This window comes from Argiope bruennichi, chromosome 1 (genome assembly GCF_947563725.1).
Source record: "Argiope bruennichi chromosome 1, qqArgBrue1.1, whole genome shotgun sequence".
NCBI lineage: Eukaryota > Metazoa > Arthropoda > Arachnida > Araneae > Araneidae > Argiope > Argiope bruennichi.
The window spans coordinates 28,747,129-28,767,714 of record NC_079151.1 but is presented as its reverse complement, the minus strand read 5'-3'; the positions used below and the strand labels follow the sequence as shown (position 1 = coordinate 28,767,714).

The 20,586-nt window shown below is 28.2% G+C and overlaps 1 protein-coding gene across 1 annotated transcript in view; it reads right to left on the bottom strand.

Moving 5' to 3' along the window:
- Positions 1-19,906, bottom strand: part of LOC129976090 (homeobox protein six1-like) — a 50,981-nt gene extending 31,075 nt beyond the window's left edge. Inside the window, exon 1 of the mRNA XM_056089470.1 lies at positions 19,090-19,906. Within this exon, the coding sequence (XP_055945445.1) occupies positions 19,090-19,697 (608 nt within the window). The 5' untranslated portion in view covers positions 19,698-19,906. The remainder of the gene's footprint in view (positions 1-19,089) is intronic.
- Between the last annotated feature and the right edge of the window lie 680 nt (positions 19,907-20,586).

Below are 20,586 nucleotides of genomic sequence, written 5' to 3'. Positions count from 1 at the left end.
CGTCACAGATAGATCGACAGATATATTAAAAAAATGTGTGTATCAAACTCATGAAGGTCTAAAATGTGGAAATGAGTCAAAATCTCGAATTCGAATTTTTTTTCAAATTACCATACTTTCTCTATGCATCGTACACGAGAAAATCAATATTAATCTAAAACGGGGTTTCTTAAAAAAAATTTCCAATCTCGATTTTATACTCGTCCTCAAACTTTTAACGATGAATATCTGGAAAAAGAAAAAAAAATCATTCATGATAAATTTCAACATAATTAAAATATTTCAATAAGCTGATAGGGATCTTTAAAACTAAAGAAAATTCCTAGCTGTTTACTTCAATTGAAAAAAAGGTGCCAAAATTACATACCTTTGAATTATTTACTATCCATATATAAGTTTGTAAACAGGTTGTAACGATAGAGAGGCAATGGGTTATATATGCCCGGACGGCAGTTCAGACAGCCATGAAGATGAAACATTAGAACATTTTAAAGTAAAGTATAAAGAAGAGGATAAAAAAAATAATAATAATAGCAGACCTCTGGCGGCTTTTATTTTCACTGCGTCACTGATTTTAAGCAACGATTTAATTGATTATCTTCCAAAATAGTAATATACCTTTATATAAGAGCTAAACGAAATATTTGGTTTTTAAGAATGGTCCCTCCTTTTAATAAATTGTCGTTGTTTACACTGCCACTTGCTGTTCGACACACATTCCCCGATAGAGGCATTCTCAGATGTCACGGTCGATCTCTGCTGTCCTCGGTGAACGTCAACTTGCTCACGCTTTGGTATATGCTTTCAGAGCAGCCGACATCTTTTCGACAAGTTCAGGGATGACGAAATGAAAGCTCTGAGTCAGCGAGAGATCTTCCCGGTTGATAGCAAGTGCCGGATTAGGTGTCTGACCACGAGAAACTGCCTTCTGCAAGTAGGAAGGAGATGCCAAAAGGAACAGAAGTCATTCACCGGGCTGTCTGCACTATATTACAAAGGTGGACAAAGAAAAATTCACAAAAATTGCTGTTTCCTAGTCTCTTTGATTACTCCGAGTTTCTTCATATATAAAAGTGAATGTCTGCAAGGCTATCTATATATTATATCAGAATAGGTCCGGAACGAATTAAAAAAAATATTTTAATGTTTATATGATGTTTATCTTATTAATATGAAGATAAAATGATGAATAAAAGTGAAATTATTTAAATATATATGTAGCTTTTGAAAAAAAAAAGATTTTAATGTGAATGTTAATATTTATTTGCAAAAACTAGAATTGCTCTACAGAAGAAAAAAAAAATTGTTATAATTTTTCATTTTTCTTTGTAATAATAATGTGTAATATATATTAGAATGTTACTCACTAGTATCGAAGAATTATATTCAAAAATAAAATTTGTGTGTGCAAAATATGAAATTATTTTTGAAATTTTGGAATTTTTTTCAACAATATTTACATTATATAATCATAAATCCACTTCTACAGCATTCAACACCAAATACATTAGTTCATTGCGTTCTACATAACATAATGAACGTTAATTATTAATTTCATTAAGATATCTTGATTGTTTTCTGAGATATGACGATAGTCGTTCAGTAGAATTATGAAAAAACTCTGTTCAGAAAATGCCTTTTAAGTTTTCAAATGCTTATAAATAAATATCACTTACATGTCAATCGTTTGCTATAGCTTGGCTTCTAATTGACATAGAGGCAAAACCAAGATATTACTAGAAACAGAAACGTATATGTTTTTTGTAACTGTAAAAGGAAAGAAAAATATGAATTTTTGTCCAATTTATGTTTTTAACCTAGTCGGATACCTTCAAAAATTAACTTTTTTCAATTAAAGGTAATCATATTTTGTTTATTCATGGCATGCCCTTAAACAAGACTGATAAAATAGGTGGACATAATTTTCAATGAACTTCTAACTAAAAATATTACAAATTGTTTTAAATGTGGAAATACAGAGTTTCAAAATTCGCTTACAAATTCAAAGACAGGCGCGACATGCGAAAACAAGTAACTTTTCTTAATCGAATATGAATTCAAAAATGAAAGGAATCTCATAAAAGAAAAGGAACTTTCTCCAAGAATTAAGTAAAAGAAAGGAAAAATTAAGTAAAGGAAAGGAAATGGGAAGAACGGAAAATAAAACTGGGTCCTAGACATTATTTACTGCACTTATTATCACATGGCGATGTAAAGATTTGGTTGATGGCAAACTTGGAATTTGTTGCGAGCTTATTTGAAGAACCTGAGAAATTTTTATGTTGTTTTGTATTTTCAAATTTAATTTGATATTTAATACAGCCTAGAATCTAGATGAAAACAGATTGATATTATGACTCGACTCCACAAAAAGCGCTTATAAAAATTATCTTTTTGTTTTCACAGAATGCTATAGCATTTGTAACAGGCTACCCCAAATTTAATGCTTTTTTTATTGTGCTATTAGATTATGGAGTAGAGGTAGATCTTTTGAAAGACCAGTGGGAGAGGTTTCCCGAAAACTTTCTCGCATATTTTCTAATTGACTTGTCATGCCAGAGAATGCCTTGAATGGCATCATACAATAACTGCAAAATATTTTTTGGCGCGAATTTAGCATTTTGACTGAATCTATCGCGTCATCCTTGGGGAGTTTTTTGGCTGGATGTGGTTATAGTATCCGAAAATCGAATTTAGGCAAGTTTTTCTCAATCGATTGGAACAAAGATTTGACACAAAGCAGCACTTATAGTCACGAAATCCTGTACCAAATTTGATATATTTAAGTCATTGCGTTTTTGAATTCGCTTTTACATGTTTCTGAAAGCACAGACTGACAGACTGTCAGCATGTTATTAGTTTTGGCTCAACATTTGACAAGTATCTACACTACAGATGTTAAATTTGTGTACCAAATCTCATATATCTAGCTCTCTTAGTTTGTAGCTATCACATTAACTTATATTCGAACAGGAGAACTTCTTGTGAGCAGATTTTACTCAATATTTTATAGGAATATGCAAATTTGGTGTAAAAAGTACATACCAAATTTCAATCGTCTAGCTCCAAGTGTTTTTAAGTTATCTTTGTCACAGACAGACAGAGAGACGAATAATTTCCAAAAAATGTGGTTTTTGAATTCAAGGATATCTAACACGTGGATTCTCGAGTTTGAATTTTTTGATATTATACTACGTATACGAGAAAGTAAAAAGAGCCCACATTTTTGGGGGGCGGGGGTAGTCATTTAAAGCTAGTTATCTGTTTGGAAAAAAAAATTATAATTAAGCCAATAATTTTGCTTTATTTTGTTCTAGATTATTTGCATATCTATTATTTTTGACCTACATTTGAAGTCGAGTAACTATTGACTGTGTAATTTCATAAAATACCATGAATTTTTGCAGGCGTGAACTAACGATTTTTCAAAAAAGCTTGCTTTAATAGTTTCATATTTCAATACTATCCGAACAAATTTACTGTATAATAGGACCTTAACTGCATCTGTATTAAAAAAAATATTAATAAAACTCTAAAACAATCTAAAATCTTATGTTGTCTATCCTGCAAATTGAATAATCCCCTTCCAAGATATATTTTCTCTACATCATATTTCTGACATTCCTTATTTGAAACGTTGAAAAAATCTTTCCTGATGCTCTTTTTTTTATGAAGTCATCAACCACATGATGGATTGTCTTGATATATTCTGAATTCATTTTTCTATACTAACCAGAACCTTTAGAGAAGAAGTTTATTTTGAAGTTGGTTTATTAAATTTTATTTATACTATCGAGAAGTTCTCTGCACATAATTATCAGAAAATCATAATATTTCAATATATCTTTAATGCTTTTAAAATTTAGTGTTTAAAATGTCAATTTTTTTTTTATTTGATTGATGTTTGTCCTGTGTCACGCGGCATTACAACGAAGATTTCTGTCATGTGCATTTTCTGTAAATGGATATATAATTTAGGCAGATTGTTTAATGACGATGTATAGATAAATCTGAAGCGGCTTCTTACTGAGGCGTCTATGCAAAATGTTTTTAGTTTTTACTCGGATCTGTTACCAAATTGTTATAACTTTTTCTTCCTATTTTACACATATTACTAAAATTTAGAATACCCATTAATGGTAAAATTGACAAGGTTTTTTTTTTTCTTACTTACTTAGAGAAAACATAAACATATTAGAGAAAACATTGAATTTATCAGAGCAGTGCAGTCTTCCATTTGAGAAATAAATATATATTCTAACGCAACTTAGAATATATATAAGTTCCCTCTTCCTATTGACTCTTTATTCAAATTTTTATACCTCTATTTAGAAAAGAAATTTTTAAAGTAAAGAATTCTCGACTGGTAAAAGTTTATCGACAAATAAATTAATCGGAAAGATAGTTTGCATTATAATAAAGTGCCGAAGATAATTTAGGCACTAATATATGTTACAACTACAAATAATAAATTCAAAAAACAAATTTGAAATAATGTGTAAACCAATTAGTAAGTATTCCATTACTTACTTAGCGAAATTTAACATCAAGAACAAAATTGAAAAAAATTTAGCGAAATATAAAATTATATTTTCGTTATTATGAAAGTATATATCCAATAGTAAGAAATAATTGCAAATATAGTTTAATATATACATATTATATTAAGACACATAATTAATGAAAAGTAACAAATTTTTTGAAATATTTAGCAAATATGGTAAAACTGAATTTATATATATATATATATAAAGAAAATGGTGACAGAATTTAATTTTCTTTATATTAGCAATATATACAGCTTTAAATTATAAAGCTTTTGATTTTCAAACAAAAGATAAAAGAAGTTTTGAGATTCAATAAATAATTCTGCTTAAACACTGTTTGAAAATAGTCAAATGATAGATATGGAATATATTTATTTGTGGTATCATGCTGATTTGACCAAAAAATATTAATAGAAAAGACATTTTATCCACTCTTGTAATACAGAATATATCGAAAGCAGTCTAGATATTTTTTAAACATCGTTCAACGAATCTCCGGAAAAAATTATTCTAAATTTAATCTGCTTGAAATATCGAATCCCCTTCCTTATTAGATTTTGAAAAAAGTAAAAATGATTACTCGAAATTCTTTTCTTGCTTCATTATGAAAGGCTGAAATTCAATCTCTCTTACTTAAACCTTATACTTTATTGTTATTATTTTTATCTCCATATGTTATTTACTGACTATTCTTCGCTTTTATTATGAGATATTACGTAGCTACGAAATAAGTGAATCATTGTAGAAATAACAGGTAGAAATGTCGTATAAATGCCTAGATAGTTTTTCAGTAAAATTTTCGCAATGTTAAAAAGATTATTTTTCCCGTAATCAATTTTTAATAAGTAGTAAGTAATAAGTAGAATTATGTAATTACAAAACACTGGAGATTCTTATTCTTTATAATAAATAGTGAATATATATCCTGACCCTTTATTTAGTTAAATAACGATTTTTTAAAATGAATTTGATGCTTAAGATTTGTTTATTTGATATTAAATTTTTTTAAGTACTTTAAAAAAATTTTAAGTACTTTTGTTTTTATTTCATAGTATTTTGTAATTAAAGCAGTTTTATTTCTGCGGACAGTTTAATTTATAATTTTTATTAAAGTTCGAATAATTTTTGGGAGTTAAAGTTCATATTTGGATGCAGTTTAATCTTACATATAGCATACTTATTATTTCAAATTTGTAATCTTGCTTCCCTGCACCGTTAATCTCCTGGAAAAGAAGATAGCTTTATGGGTATTTTAGTGGCTATTGTATGGATACTAAGTCAACTTTTCCCTCAATTGGCGACAAACTTGGCGAAAAAAAAGGTTCTCGAATAATTGCGAATTTCGGCGATATCTTCATCCAGCTCCAATGCTTATTTTACAACATTCTATAAAAGTAAATCTATAAAAGTAAATGTGTACAGACGAGAAAAGGAATAATCGAGAGAAGTCTTTCTTGGAAGAATTGATCTCTAGTTGAACACTTTGTGTTACTGTGGTTGTTTAATAACGATTTACTGCTTGCGTACAGTTTTTATTGCAAGTGCTTCATTCATAAGCTTCAATTATGTTTCTGTACTTTTTTTGATGAATGCAACATCATTATTAGTTATTGAACCTTTTGGTGTTTTCATCGCGGAGTCACTGGATGAATTTTTCAATAATAGTATTTAAAAACATACTTCTAATTTTTTTAGAATTATTTTATACATCAAATTCATTAGCACTTTTCACATTGAAATATTTCTTATCAGAAAAGAAGACAATTAACGTAAGATTTATAGAAGTTACAAAATTCGATGCCTTGGTGGTAAGGTAGACTAGAAATAAAATGTCAAGGATTACAACTGCGAGACTCAATCCCCCCCCCCCAAGATTCACATTGTCTAAAGACTAAGCTTGATAATTCTGCAACTGAAGTCAAATGTTTTTCATTGCTGTTACAGCTCGATCATCGTCTTCGTCAGCTGATCAGGGTGAAAATTATGAAGTACCAAAATAACTTATGTAGCTTCAAAATTGCATATTAATATAAACTGGACTTACGAAAGTTTCAAAGTTAGTTGATTTGCTCGTTGCTAAATCTTTACATTAAATTATTCTTGCTTTTTACGTTCCATCAATTAGTCTTTACTGTTTATTGGTTTATTTTTTCTAACCCTGTTCACAGATATGTTGAATACAATATCTCATTTATTTTCAGCTTAATAAGCCCATGCGTCAGAAAGTGTTTGTTTTGTCAAAAGATGGGTGAGCGGAAAGATGAAAGGAGTTGTTTACGTTTTACTTAAAGGGTGAACTTAAATTATTCGCGTAATTAGGAGACTTAATAATAGCTCATCTTTGAACGTACTATCCCTTAGAAAAGTGCAACCGTCGAAAAATGCTAGTCTCAGAATTCTGAAACAAAATACATAGAAAGCCTTGATCTATAGGTTTACAATTTTTAATTTTTCAGAAGGAAATAAGAGTTATGTTGCTAGATAAGCAACATTACTTATATCACATTTTTAGAAAAGGAATAAAAAAATTGAATTTTTCAGAACCAGCAAAGAATAGTTTCTAAAATACATAGATCTGTTACAGTAAATATAACAAACTCTTGATTATGTATAATTAACAGTAATCCTTCATAATCACAAATAAGTTTAGTAGTGATCATTTAATAATCATATATAATCACTGGATTAATCACATTTGCTGATCACATACCAAATTTAAATATTTCATATTTTTTTTAAATTTCTGGAGTTGCTTGTTAAGCAGTGATTAGAATGAAATTATTTGTTTGCTTAAGGATCATAAAACTCGAGAGGACTCTTAAAATATTGCAGTTAAAAAGCATAATTGTTGACTTTTGCCCGAACCATTAACATCGATGACTTTTTTTAGTAAAACTGTGCAGAATACATGATGGCTAATTCTCTTTTTTAAGAGGGAGGGGAGAGGAATACCATCCGGGATTCAACACTCCCCCACTTCCGCTTTTCCGAGAAGGGATTGGGGATCTCCTCCCCGATCGATGACAGTTGTCACCCCTTCCGAAAGGGGGAGTAGATGGAGGTGGACAACATTTCAAGGCCAAAAAAAATAACGATCCTTAGACCAGAAGAAAAACGTTTTCTCTTAACAAGGTCCGTACTCTCTGCTGCATAGTTTTAAGAACGGATCAAGGCCGTCCAGGGTCAGGAATCCCCCATTTGGATGTTAAATGGCGAGATAAAACGCAGATGTTATTTTACAACCCCGTCGAACAGTAGTGAAAGAGCTACTCAGCGGAGGATAAAAAAAACTGTGGATCCCGTCCATATTGCAGTTGAGTTGTATCGCCTTTTCATGCATTGATGGTACACTTCAGCTGCAGGGAGAATGGTGAAACAAAAAAGACAAATGACTTTAAAAAAATCTTTTCTACGTTAGGATATCAATAGATAATTGAAATAAAAAAGGTGAGTATTCTTCATCAGAATATTAATATGAAAATAAAATATAAGAAAAGTCGGTCGTTCTGTTTCAGGGTACACATAAGGGAGGAAAAGAATGGGAAAAATTATTTAAAACATTTACTTTACATCAGTGTGGATTCTGAGATGGCATATGTGGGTTTCGGATCCAAGATGGTCTCTCAGAAAAACTTTGGAGACCGTGGATATTATTTTCACCGAATTCAAAAGAAAATAAAGAAGGGTTTTTTCCCCCTTTTAGAACCTTTTCCTATTTCCTACACAAAAAATAGCAAAAAAAAAAAAAAAAAAAGGCTTAAAAATATGTAATTATATAAGACATATATCCTAAACAAACACTTATGTTTCAATCAAAATGATTAAAGTATCTTTCATTCAAAATAGAGTTATGAATGATAATTTTATTTTCTTGTCAAAATGCTTTTTATTGTTTTATTTTTTCTTGTAAAAATGCAAAAATTTCTGAAACTTGAAATGATATAAATATTTCAAAAACAAAATAAGAATGCGAATATATATATATATATATATGTGTGTGTGTGTGTGTGTGTGTGTGTGTGTGTGTGTGTGAGTGTGTGTGTGTGTGTGTAAATGATTTTAATTTAATTATATATATAAAATCAAAAAGAATAAAATGCATGTCTTAAAATAATCGCAATTATCAAATTGCGGATCTAGACCCCAAAATCAAGAGACATTGAAGAAATTTGAAACTGAAGAAGATCTAATAGTTTATTCGTTTTAGTAGATTTTAAAGAACAAGTCAATAAATAAATAATAATATTAAGATAAAATAAAATAATTCAGATCAGGAAATACGCATGTAAATAATTGTATTTTTTGTATTTATTTTATTTTTTTACTAACATGTTAGATCACTGGGGGAAGCAAAAACATTTATAAATTGAAAACAAATTGTTTAGCTTTTTTTAAAATTGGAGTGCAGTTTTAATAAAGCACCTAAACAGATACTTATTTTAAAGAACTATAAACAACAGCAATTTCTACAAAATGAATCATATCACACATATAGTGGAAAAAGAAGGGCAGATTGTAAAACAGTAATGGTTATGAATTGCCATCTGAGAAGTAAATCTTATTAAAAAAACTATACGGTTTGTGTTTAGTGAAATTTTAGCCTTAGCTAATTATTTTTTTTTCCTGGAACAAAATTTTAAACAAACAAAAATTTTAAATTAAAAAATGATTTTCCGCCGTGATTTTCTGGAACATTTTCTTTTATAATGTGTCAGTTAACATGATGAATGGGAAGATGATTATAAATCTAAGGAATGATAATTTTTCATCTTCATTCTGATTTAACATCTTAAATATAAAATTAACAACTTTAAGAAAATGATAAATTGTCATTCATTCTTCAGATACTAAATTTTCTACTACGGTAGTAATATGTAAGAAACGATAAAACAAGGAATAAGTATAGCTTGTACAATTAGAATTTATTATTAATTTTACTATTTTTTTTTAAATTTTATAATATAACACAAGCTTTGAATAGCAATTTTAGCCTCCTTTTTTTTTAAAAAAAAAAAGTGTTAAATCTTTGAAAATGTAATATACATCTAAATAGATTTTTAAAAAGGACTTAGTAGAAATTTGAATTTCTAGCCCGAAGCATTGTAGCATGGTTAAGTTTCTGATCCGATTTTCTAGTGTAGTTCCTCATATAGCTGGACTGCATCAGCTGAAGCATTCTGTGTTTAACTCATTTTCCGTCATACAATTTATAAAAAGAATGTCAACCAAAAACCCGCAACCCATAAAAAAGTTGTTTTTTTTAAGTAAAACTTTTAAAAAATTTGTTCGTTAATATCAATTTGATTGATAGGCTTTTTTTTTTCTTTGAACTCTATATTTTTTTGTAAAAATTTGTATTTAATCATGGCAGCAAAACATACATGAATACCAATAACACATGAATGATACATAAAACATATAAATAATGATTATAATTTTGTAGCGATGCGTGTGGGTATAAGTTTAGTAATTAAAACGATAAAAGACGCTTCTTAATAAGTATTTAAAATAAATAATTTTTTAAAACTTAGAAAAAATATTAATAAAAAATATGGTAACTGAAAAGCTTTTTTCTTTTAAATTTTAAAGTGGCATAAAAATATTTTATAAGAGATAATACGCTAGGTTTTAATTAAAATTTGAATAAATATTTAAAAAAAGACTACTCCAGAACTTATTCGAAATTTGATAGCTCTATGCTCAGTGATCTGCCGTGTGAACAATTTTTGTATCAAGCACGACACATGGCAAAATTTATCGATAATATCGAAACTATTAACATTGTTATGAACATAAAAGAACGTATCAGATCTTTGTTCTTATCTCTAAAGCTTAACCACAAAACTGTATCTAAGGATAAAAGACAAAAAAATTAGGAAATTTTCTGTTAATTAATTATTATTATTATTTTGAAATGGGGATGGAATAAAAAAAGAAAGAAAATCATTCATAGGAAGAGTGGATATTTGAATAATTCAGACATAATATAAATTCATTTTATAATGTTTAAATTGTGTGCAGAGATTAAATCTTGCAGATTAAACTGTAGAATCCTGGAAAGAAAAAACATGACCGGTGCAAGTTTTTTCTGCTTCACTATGCCATTGCTTTTTACAATTATTTTAGAAATTTCTGATGTAAAATGTCTGAAGATGATGATTCGACTACTTCATGTATTGATCCCGACTGCTTCATGTATTGTATAAAAATAATATTTTTATTCCAATTTTTTTTCTTATCAATTAATAAAACATATTCATTGAACTCAAACCTTCTCATTTTTTTTATCTTATCTTCTAGATTAATTTAGTTGGCCTCTCTTCTATACAGTAGCAAGAAAATCTTATTAGTAATATTGCTGATACAATATGGCGTATCGTTTTGCCACAAATTTTATCAAAGATTTAACCAAAACAGACAAAAATATTATTCCATAATATTGCAACAAAATGTAAAGTAATTGAAAAGCGACTTTTGCCTGGTAATTGGAATTAAAAACATTCCAGTTAAAATAGAATATAATCTCGATTTTTTTTCCTTCTTACATTTGCACATTCTTTTTTGTTCTGAAGTCCCATTCATTTTTTTCCGCGTCGAAATATTGTTTGATTTTAAGATGCATGTCAGTTCCAAAATTTTAGAATCAGAATATTCTATTTATATTTTTATTTAGTTTTTCTTATGCTAATCTTTTAATATGCCGAAAAAAATAATAAAATATAAATAAGGGAGCAAACAGAAGTGAAACGAGTCAAAACGGGATCGAATATGTGGTGCTAAATTTCACAATATTAAAAAAAGAAAATGAGATATAATAATAATATCATTCTTATTCACTCTGTATATTGTTATGTTAAAGTTCCCCCAAACCTTCCAGATTATATAATTCTCTTCCAAATTCTGCACATTTGCAGCATTTGTTTAGAAGTTTCAAGAGAAAGGCCAAGTGTGAAGGGCAGAAGTTTAAGTGGCACTAACAAGTCATAGTACAAGGTATGAAATATTATCAAAAGTGCATCCTTTTAATACTTCAAAAATTTTGCTGCGTAGTCGAAAATAGTTAAAATATTTCAAACGCATTTAATTTTATTTATCAATGGAGAATTGAACAAATATATATATATTTTAATATTGAACATAGTTTGTGAATATTTTCTGTCTGGATATAATGCCTTTTTCAACCTTTTAAAACTGTATTTTACTATCCATTCAAATAATAATAATATTCACAATAAGCAACAATCGAGGAAGGCTGCTATTTATATGGCACTGATAAGTCATAGTTCAAGATAAAAGTCTTTTTCAAATTTTAGGTTGATTTCAAAGTTTAAATCTATCAAAAATTAATTTATGCGATTGTAAAAATTATAAAGGTAATAGGAATTAAAGAATTAAAAAAATCTTTCTTATTTAAGAGTTTAATAAAGGTTTAAACAATTTATAAAATAATTTCAGAAAAAAGATTTTTAGTTTTTTTAAGTATTTTTTTGAATAGATCGATTTGTAATTACTATAAAAATGATTTAAAAAAAACCCGAGTATTTTTCAAAAATTTCAAGATGTAAATTTATTAATTTTTTTTGGGGGGGGGGGGAATATTTAGTATCCCACATAAAAACAACGATTTTGCTAGTATAAGAAGAGCTGCGAACACATCCTGTATGTCAAAAAACTTTGATATAGAATGTTTATTTTTTTTAAATTCACATACATGCCTGTTTAGAATAAAATATTTTTTCTCCTATTTACGAAAACACATTAATATAAAAACGCTAAGAGTTAAAGATAAACAGACACTACAGAATAAAGAATTGTGTAAGAAACAGCAAACTGAGAGAAAAAAAAATAGTTTCTCAAGAGAAATAAAAGATCTTCATAGTATAAAATTTCAAATAATTAAAAATATATAGTTTTTTAAATATTTTTCCACAAATGTTGTTTAGATATTTTACATATTTTTATTTTTAAACTAGGGGATAAAAAATCTTTGATTAAAATTTTTTTCGATTTTTTTAGAAGTAAATTAATTCTCTACTTCTCATTATCGTAAGATAAAAAAATAATTAAAAATTTATACAATGCGAAATTTTTCAACTGTCCATCCAAGAATATGTCAAATAAAAAAACATAAAATTTTAATAAATAAACGCGTTTCAGATTCTGGAATTAACGTTTATTTAGAAATTATTTTTTAAAAATTAAGGAGGCTGTGCTCTTGAGTCTGGAATGAAAACTAACGTATTATTTATATATTATAGTTATATATATTAGTTTCAAACAGTTATTAAATTTTTACTCAATTTCGCTAGTTGATGAAAATTTAATCAGTTTTTTTTTTTTTTTTTACCATACCTTAAAAGCGATATTTTTATATAAAAGTGCACTTTAATCTGAGAAGAGGACACAGTACTCTCTCTTAAAAGTGTAATTTGTCAAAATTGGTAATTTTCTTTAAACTTTTCTCTTCTTTCTCTCACAATAATGAAATATATATATATAAAAAAATCTATAATTATAACTGTTTTGAACAAAATTTATTTTTGAAACAGTTTTACAAATTTGATATTTAAGGTATTAAGGATAGTTTCGTTTGCTTAACATAACAAAGCTTTTGAAGATTCACAAAAATTAGGAGATGGACATTATCATTTTAAATTGAGTTAAAATAACAACGATTCTTTGAGCTGTCTCTACTCGCACCAAATTTCCAGCCAATACCAGCAGCAAACAATATCAATTTCCCTCAATTGGTTTTGATGTGCAACAGATTTAAATTTAAGGCAAATGCGGAATTGGATTCGGATATTCCTTGCAAGTATTGTGATCTAAATTGGAGTCTTTAAAATTCTATAAAGAGTTTTAAATCGAAAAAAAGAATTTAAAGAATTTTAAATCGAAGGAAAAGAAAAAAAAAATTATTACTAGCCAATGCAGAGAGATTTTTGTATCAATAAGGCAAAATCAGCAACTTGGACAATGCTCATTATCTACCAAACTTGCATTTTCTAATATTTACATTCATGGGCATGAAGACACCCTCCATAGTGTTTACATGCTCTGCTTCGTAAAACTTCCTCTCTCCACAGACATTCACTATTAAAAATAAAAGGTCTAATCTTTATTCACATAATAAAAAATAACAATAAAGAAAACGCTCATCTCCTCCACAACAAACACAAGATACCCTTATCGTAAGCAATATTAATAAGAAAAAATGAGGAAGAACGGAATTTAAATTTACAAGAATAATAAACACGTGCTACGTGCCACATGTATACCATAAATCAAAGCTGCGTCAACTACCGCTTGCACAGTTCCTTGCCTCTCTCGATTTGTCAGCGCCAAGATGGATGTGTAGCAAGCAAAGCAGAGCTGCAACCGACTCCTCTGCATAGAGTTTGAAATAAAAGAAAAACTCATCAGAGCGAGGAGGTAGAAAATTTCCGCTACGCACAGAAATGCTCTTTAAATGCGAAGTTTCATTAATGTTGATATGCCTATTTTAGGACTTGCGATGATGTAGTTTAAATTATAGGATTACCAATCCGACAGTTAACTCTACAGTGCATCGAGTAGCTATTTGGTTACACGTTTTATAAACTTCAAATGACTGATCCAAAGAAAAACAATGAGCGTTAGGAAATACTTTTTTAAATGCTTTCTGATAAGTATTTGAAGAAAAGACCTATGTATAGCAAAATCTGTACTAGAATTAAATTCAAATTAGAAACGGGGAAAATATCAAGATGGTTGTTGTATGAATAGTTCTACCATTAAAAATACTCTCACATTTTTTTGGAGCATTGTAAAAAAATATATTGGTAAAAAGGGCTTTTATTTTATTGTAGTTTATTGTTGAATTTTCATAATGTCATTTGTGTCACTGAGATCTTGTTTAATTCATAATCTAGGCTTGTGGAACATTTTAATTTTTTTTTTAATTTCACGAAAAATAATTTAGATTTTTTTAAAATAATCTTCCTAAATTATATGCAGCTATTCAAAACATGTACGTTTTTTGCTAAATCAATAAAGTCATGCATTCTAGGGTTAAAGAATGGATGCCTATACTCCTTTGGACGGTAAATGTATGTCTTTCATAAAGATAATATAAACTTTTCAATATGCGAGGTAATCATTGACTTTGTGAAAATTTAAAATTGTAATTTTTTGTCAGGACTAGATTAATAAATTTGCAAAGTAAGCAACTGCCTGGCGGTCTTAAAGCCTCGAGGGTTTTTTTTTGGTGATACTTTCAGATTTTCATTTCGTATTTTCTTTTAATTTGCAAAGGTCATGCACTTGTTCAAATAAAATCAAGTATCTTTTAAATTTTGTAGCATTATTCGAATAGCATTTCTAATAAATTATTCTTTTGCAAACTTCATCTTTTAATCCTTAAAAAAATTTAAAGGATTTGTACCGTAATAATTAAAAAAATGTTCTATCTAATAATAAAACTATACTTAGATTCTGTTAAAAATATCTGTAATTTTTTTTTTCTTTTACACCATTTTGTTTGAAATCATTTTTTAGTTGGAATTATGAGTTTTTCTCATAAATCATCCTTCTGGAAAGTGATTCGAAACAAAATGCTTTGTTATTTTAATTAGCCGAATTAACTATTTAAAATTTCTTATAAGATACTAAAATTAAAATCAATTAAAAATATCAAATTATGGAAGTTGAATACGCAAGAAGAGAGAAACCCTCGAGAATTGCATTACTTAAGAATTCCTAAAGGCAGTAATCCATTAATGGGATCCAAGCTGTAATATACTTTTTGGCTTGCTCTTCCGGATTAGATCTTCAATTTTTGAGTTTAAAAACTAAAATAAACATTAAGATATTGAGTTCAGATTCCTCACCCCATTCGGAAATCTATAGATTCCCGGACAAGTAGAGCCTCTTATGTTCTTATTACATTCTTGATGTGTGATATGATTTACAAAAAAAGATTTTTAATAGTTTTAAATATCCGTTTTTAAATATTTTTATTTAACTAGATTTTTTAAAATTTGCAAAAAAGTTTTGTAATTTTTTTAAAGTAATCCTTAAAACCGCTGAATACAATCAAAAAATTAGTCGATTGTTTAATTGGCTAGTATATACATCGCAAAAATAATGAAGGATGATATCTAATTTTAGGAAATTGCTTTTTCTATATTACTTGGGCCATCTGCTTCTGCTAATATTTAACTCAAACAATTTTGCTAAAGTTACATAAGACTTCATTTTCATTCCATTTTTTTCACTTCATTTTTTTAAAAATGAATAGATTTTAGGTCTCCACCCCCCTTTCATCTTTTATAAATAAGCAGAAAGTGTGAATTACAGTGTAATTTTTAAGGTATGCTTATTTATCTTAAGATATAATATCAACGGGGGAAAAAAGAAAAAAATTATAAAGCTACCGATCAGACTCTCCAAAAATACTGATTTAAAAAAGTACAAGGGAACTAAAATCTCCTCGACTAACAGGTTGGTGGATATTTTAATTCGCAAAAAATAATGCATAACTTTCTAATATTGCAAATTTAACTAATATAATCGATAACTTAACTAATATCCCAAAAAATGTTTTGTTAGGCAATCAAAAGTCAACTAGAAGTAAGATGAATAACCTGTAAATTCTATATTTGTCTATATTTATTAAATATATTTGCTTTATAAATATCAAATGTTTTAAACGAATTTTTCTTAGAATTCTATTAAGTCATTTGAAGTGGACTAAAATTTAGATAATTATATTTAACAAAACGCTTTGAAAATCTTTAATCAAATTCACGTTCTTCTATTTTAATAAATGTTTATTATTTTTAAACTATTTTTTTAAATAATTTCAATCGATATATGGAAATATGACAGTAAATCAGAAAAACTGATACCATTTTTCAATTAATATTCTGATAAAAATGATTCTATGATTTGTAAAAAAGATAATTTATTGAAATTTTTGACCTAATATGGGTTTACTGTAGAAAAGATTGGTCAAAATTAAAATTCGAGACTTATGCGTTAAATCAGCTTAATACATTAAAGCACTTTTTTATACTACCATCATAAGTTAGTGCAACAGACGAAAGAAAATTTCATTCCCTCCCCCCACTCATACTGTCATAAAAAGAACTTTTTAAAAACAGGTTATTGAGTGACTTGTGAGCGTATTGTGACTTTTTAAATTAAAAATTTACGTAAATACAGAAGCTAACAAATTTCTTCTGTTGCATGCTTTTTCAATATTAAATTGAAAAGCACTATCAAACATTTTCAAAGTTAAAAAAGAGAGGTTAAAGCGTATTATTGATTATTAAAACTACTGAAATTGTTAAACATTAACTTTATTATCAAACATAACTTTAAGTTGAAAACATACGAATGAAAAATTCTGATAATAACACAAAACAAATGAGATTTAATGAAATCATTTTATTTCTAGAATATTTTTTCATGGTTAAAATAATAAAACATTTTTTTTTAGAATTTCTTTAAAATTTAGTAATAATAATTATTATTAATTTTTCAATAGGTAAAATAAAAATCTATTCATTATAGGTACAAAAGAAGAAGACGAAACAAATTTAATAATAATAAATAAATTTCTTTGTAGAAAAGAAAACTGATAAGTTTTAATAATTTTTTAAAGAATTATTAAACATGAAATTCACTTCAAATGAATTTAGAATTTTTCATAATCCATTTGAATTTTAAAAAATTATAAACTACATAAATTAGTATGATAATTTTAAAGGTAATTCTTAACACATTTATTTAAAAACTACATTTAATTTGAAAAACTTTAAAAAATGGATTAGTTCCTTCTATTTATAGTTAAATTCAAAGCTACATCAAACTAAAAACTAACATTTCTAAAGGTGCATAGCAAATAAATATTATTATTATTCTTGTCATGGTTATTAACATTTTTTATACGCGAACCGACAAAAATTTACAAGATGGTAAAATTTCAAGTTTTGAAATAATAAAAAAAGTAACTAATAAAATATAATAATATAAAATAAAAAAAATAGCAACACGACCGAAAAGTATAATATTCAAAAATATCAATAAATATGAAAATTGATTTTTTTTTAGTTTAAAAGGCATGCATTATTTGAATTTTGTGTTTATAAATCACATACTAGGATTTACTTATACCTTTTCCTTTATATCCATTCAGCTCCTTGGTTTATTTATTGCACCAAACACCCTGAGCATCTTTTTCCTTTTTATAATATTTCCATAATAATAAAACAATTCATTTCTCGATTCCAGTCATTCTTTCAACTTAGCAATTGATCACTTCATCACTCCATAAAGGAAAAACAAAGAAAGTGATCACTTCTTCAATCGACTCCAAAACTTGAAAGTAAACATTTCATAAAAAACAAAACAAATAAATTGCCCGTCTGATTTGCTTTTTATTTACAGATTAGACAATTTCAGACACAACATAAATCAAACAAACCGTCTTTCGAAAGCCGTACGGGGGTTGCCGACCCAAAGATGTTTACAGGAGTTTCTTTGTAGCACATGCTGTTACATCCCAAGGCAAATTATATCAACAGTTAAAATATGATGCGATAAGAAAGAGAAATTTCGGTCCCGAAGTTATCGCAAGCAGGAAGCGATACAAAATGTCTCGATGTTATGTCGGTCAGTACGATCACAGAGTCGCACGTTATCAGATCCGAAAGAGTGATTTTTATTTAAGAATTTCAATCAAAGATTTTTTTTTTAATTTATTGGAAAAAAATTAAACTCTCTAAAATAAAAAAAAAGTGAATAAATGTAGTATTAATTAAATCTTAGTGAGTAAATAGAAAGTCGATACAATATTTTAAAAAGAAATAGTTTCCTTTTCAGGGAACAATTTCTTGATTTAAGTTCATATTATAAAGCAAGTTAGGATTTCATTCATGGGTAAAGAAAATCTGGAAATAATTACCGCAAAAATGATATGAAAAAAAAATCATACATGTATTAAAAAAGCATTTGAAAATTTCTTTATTTCTAACTATTGTTTAACCAATTATTTATAATTTATAAAAAGGCGGTAAAACTGTTTTATAAGAGATATAAGCAAAAGCATAAATTACGAAATGTTGAAGAGAGAAATAACAAATTTTTAAGTTAAATTTCTGCTATTAAATATACATACGTAAATAACGATACTGCGGGTGAATGATAATTTTTGAATGACATTTAATCTACATTTTATCATATTTAATATAAGTTTTATCACATTTTTTAAATAAAAAAATGTTAATTTTTTTACCTACATTGAATAGAATTTTTTTCAAACGAATACATCAACGGATTATTTTTGCTTTCATTATAGTATTACATGAAATCATTAAAATTTATTCTAAATCCTTAAACGGATCCTTATCCTTGAATTCTAAAATGGAAAACAGGAGAAATTTTACAATACAAACATCCTGAAATGCATGCAATTTTTAAAAAAATTAATTTTTAGAAAACAAGCTACTATAATAATAATAACATAATTATTAAAATTAAGTTGGTGTTGTTTACCAACCTGTCTTTTTGTTCTGCAGCTCTATCTCTTTGTCTCCTATTCTTGAACCAATTACTGACTTGAGTCGTGGTCAGACCCGTTGCATCGGCCAGATCCTTCTTTTCCCTTGGGGATGGATAAGGATTGTGGTGATACCACTCTCTCAAAATATTCCTGGACTTCTCCTTGAAACAATAACTGGTTTCTTCCCCATCCCAAATCGTCCGGGGTAGAGGAAACTTCCTCCTCACCCTGTACTTCCCGACGGCCCCCAGAGGCCTGCCCCTCTGCCTTTCGGCCTCTATGTAGTGGGCCTTCATCCATAAGGCCTGTAATTTCGGGTGGGAGTTCTGTGTAAAGGTATGACTCTCTAAAATCCTGTAGAGTTCTTTGAAGTTACCACGATGGTAGGCCACCAAGGCTTTTGCCTTCAGAACACTCTCATTCCTTTGTAGCTGTTCGCATGCTGGCAATGACCACAGAAACCGTCCCAGCCTGTCTATGTTCCCAGACTGCTGAAGGACTTCACAGACGCAGGCGACTTGCTCCTGGGTGAAACCAAAAGATGGAAGATTATTGTTGCTGTTTGGAGATCCCGCGTTGTCGGACATATCGTTGCCGACGATCATGGGGATCGGCGTGACACCACGTATGAGGAAACGATAAGTGTTCTTTTGAATTATGCAATAAACTTTTTTCAGGTTACGTTAAGCAAAAAAAGGGATTAGTTTCCCGGCTGTCCCGTACAGACCTTTCGGAGGGATGAGCCAAGGAAATGAGCATCTTTCCCTTCCTGCGTTGTGTCGGAGCGTGATTTTTCGAGGTTGCCAAGAGGGCGTAGCATCCTCCTGAACTCCATCCGTCGGGATGTCGCCAATGCCGCCAAATCTACAAGGAGAGACGCAACAGGAGAATTCTTGTGCAAATGATATAGATCTGAATTGTGCTTTTAAAAAAACAATTTAATGTAATAAATAAAGCAACCTCATGCAAACGAGGATCAAAGCTCTTTTTATTTTGCTTTTGTTGTTTCTTGCATTGACAAATTTCTTATATCGTTAGAAGAATATTTCACATGCAAAAGCTATAAATCGATTTTCTTTTATAGTGGCTCATAATTCAAATGGAATTTGGAATAAATATTAATAAAATAAAAGCTACTCTCCTTATATTTTATTTGAATATGCACTATTTTAAAGTTTTAAAAGACATATCAAATTAAAATAATAATTTGTATTCTTTAGATTCAATAATTCTTAGTTTATTATTTTATAATACTCTTATTCCTCTTAACCTTAATGCTGCTTTTAGTACAAGACGAGGAATTAAAGAATTAAATAATAAGGATATTCATGCCTATTTTCAGAATAAACCTTTTCAATGAAAACAAATTAAATCTTTATTAATGCCAAGTTTATTTTGAAATTTTAGCATTTTATTGACCACAATGAATCACACAAAAATTGATGCAAATAAAAAATGAATTTAAAAAATAAGAACTACGTGACATCTGATTCT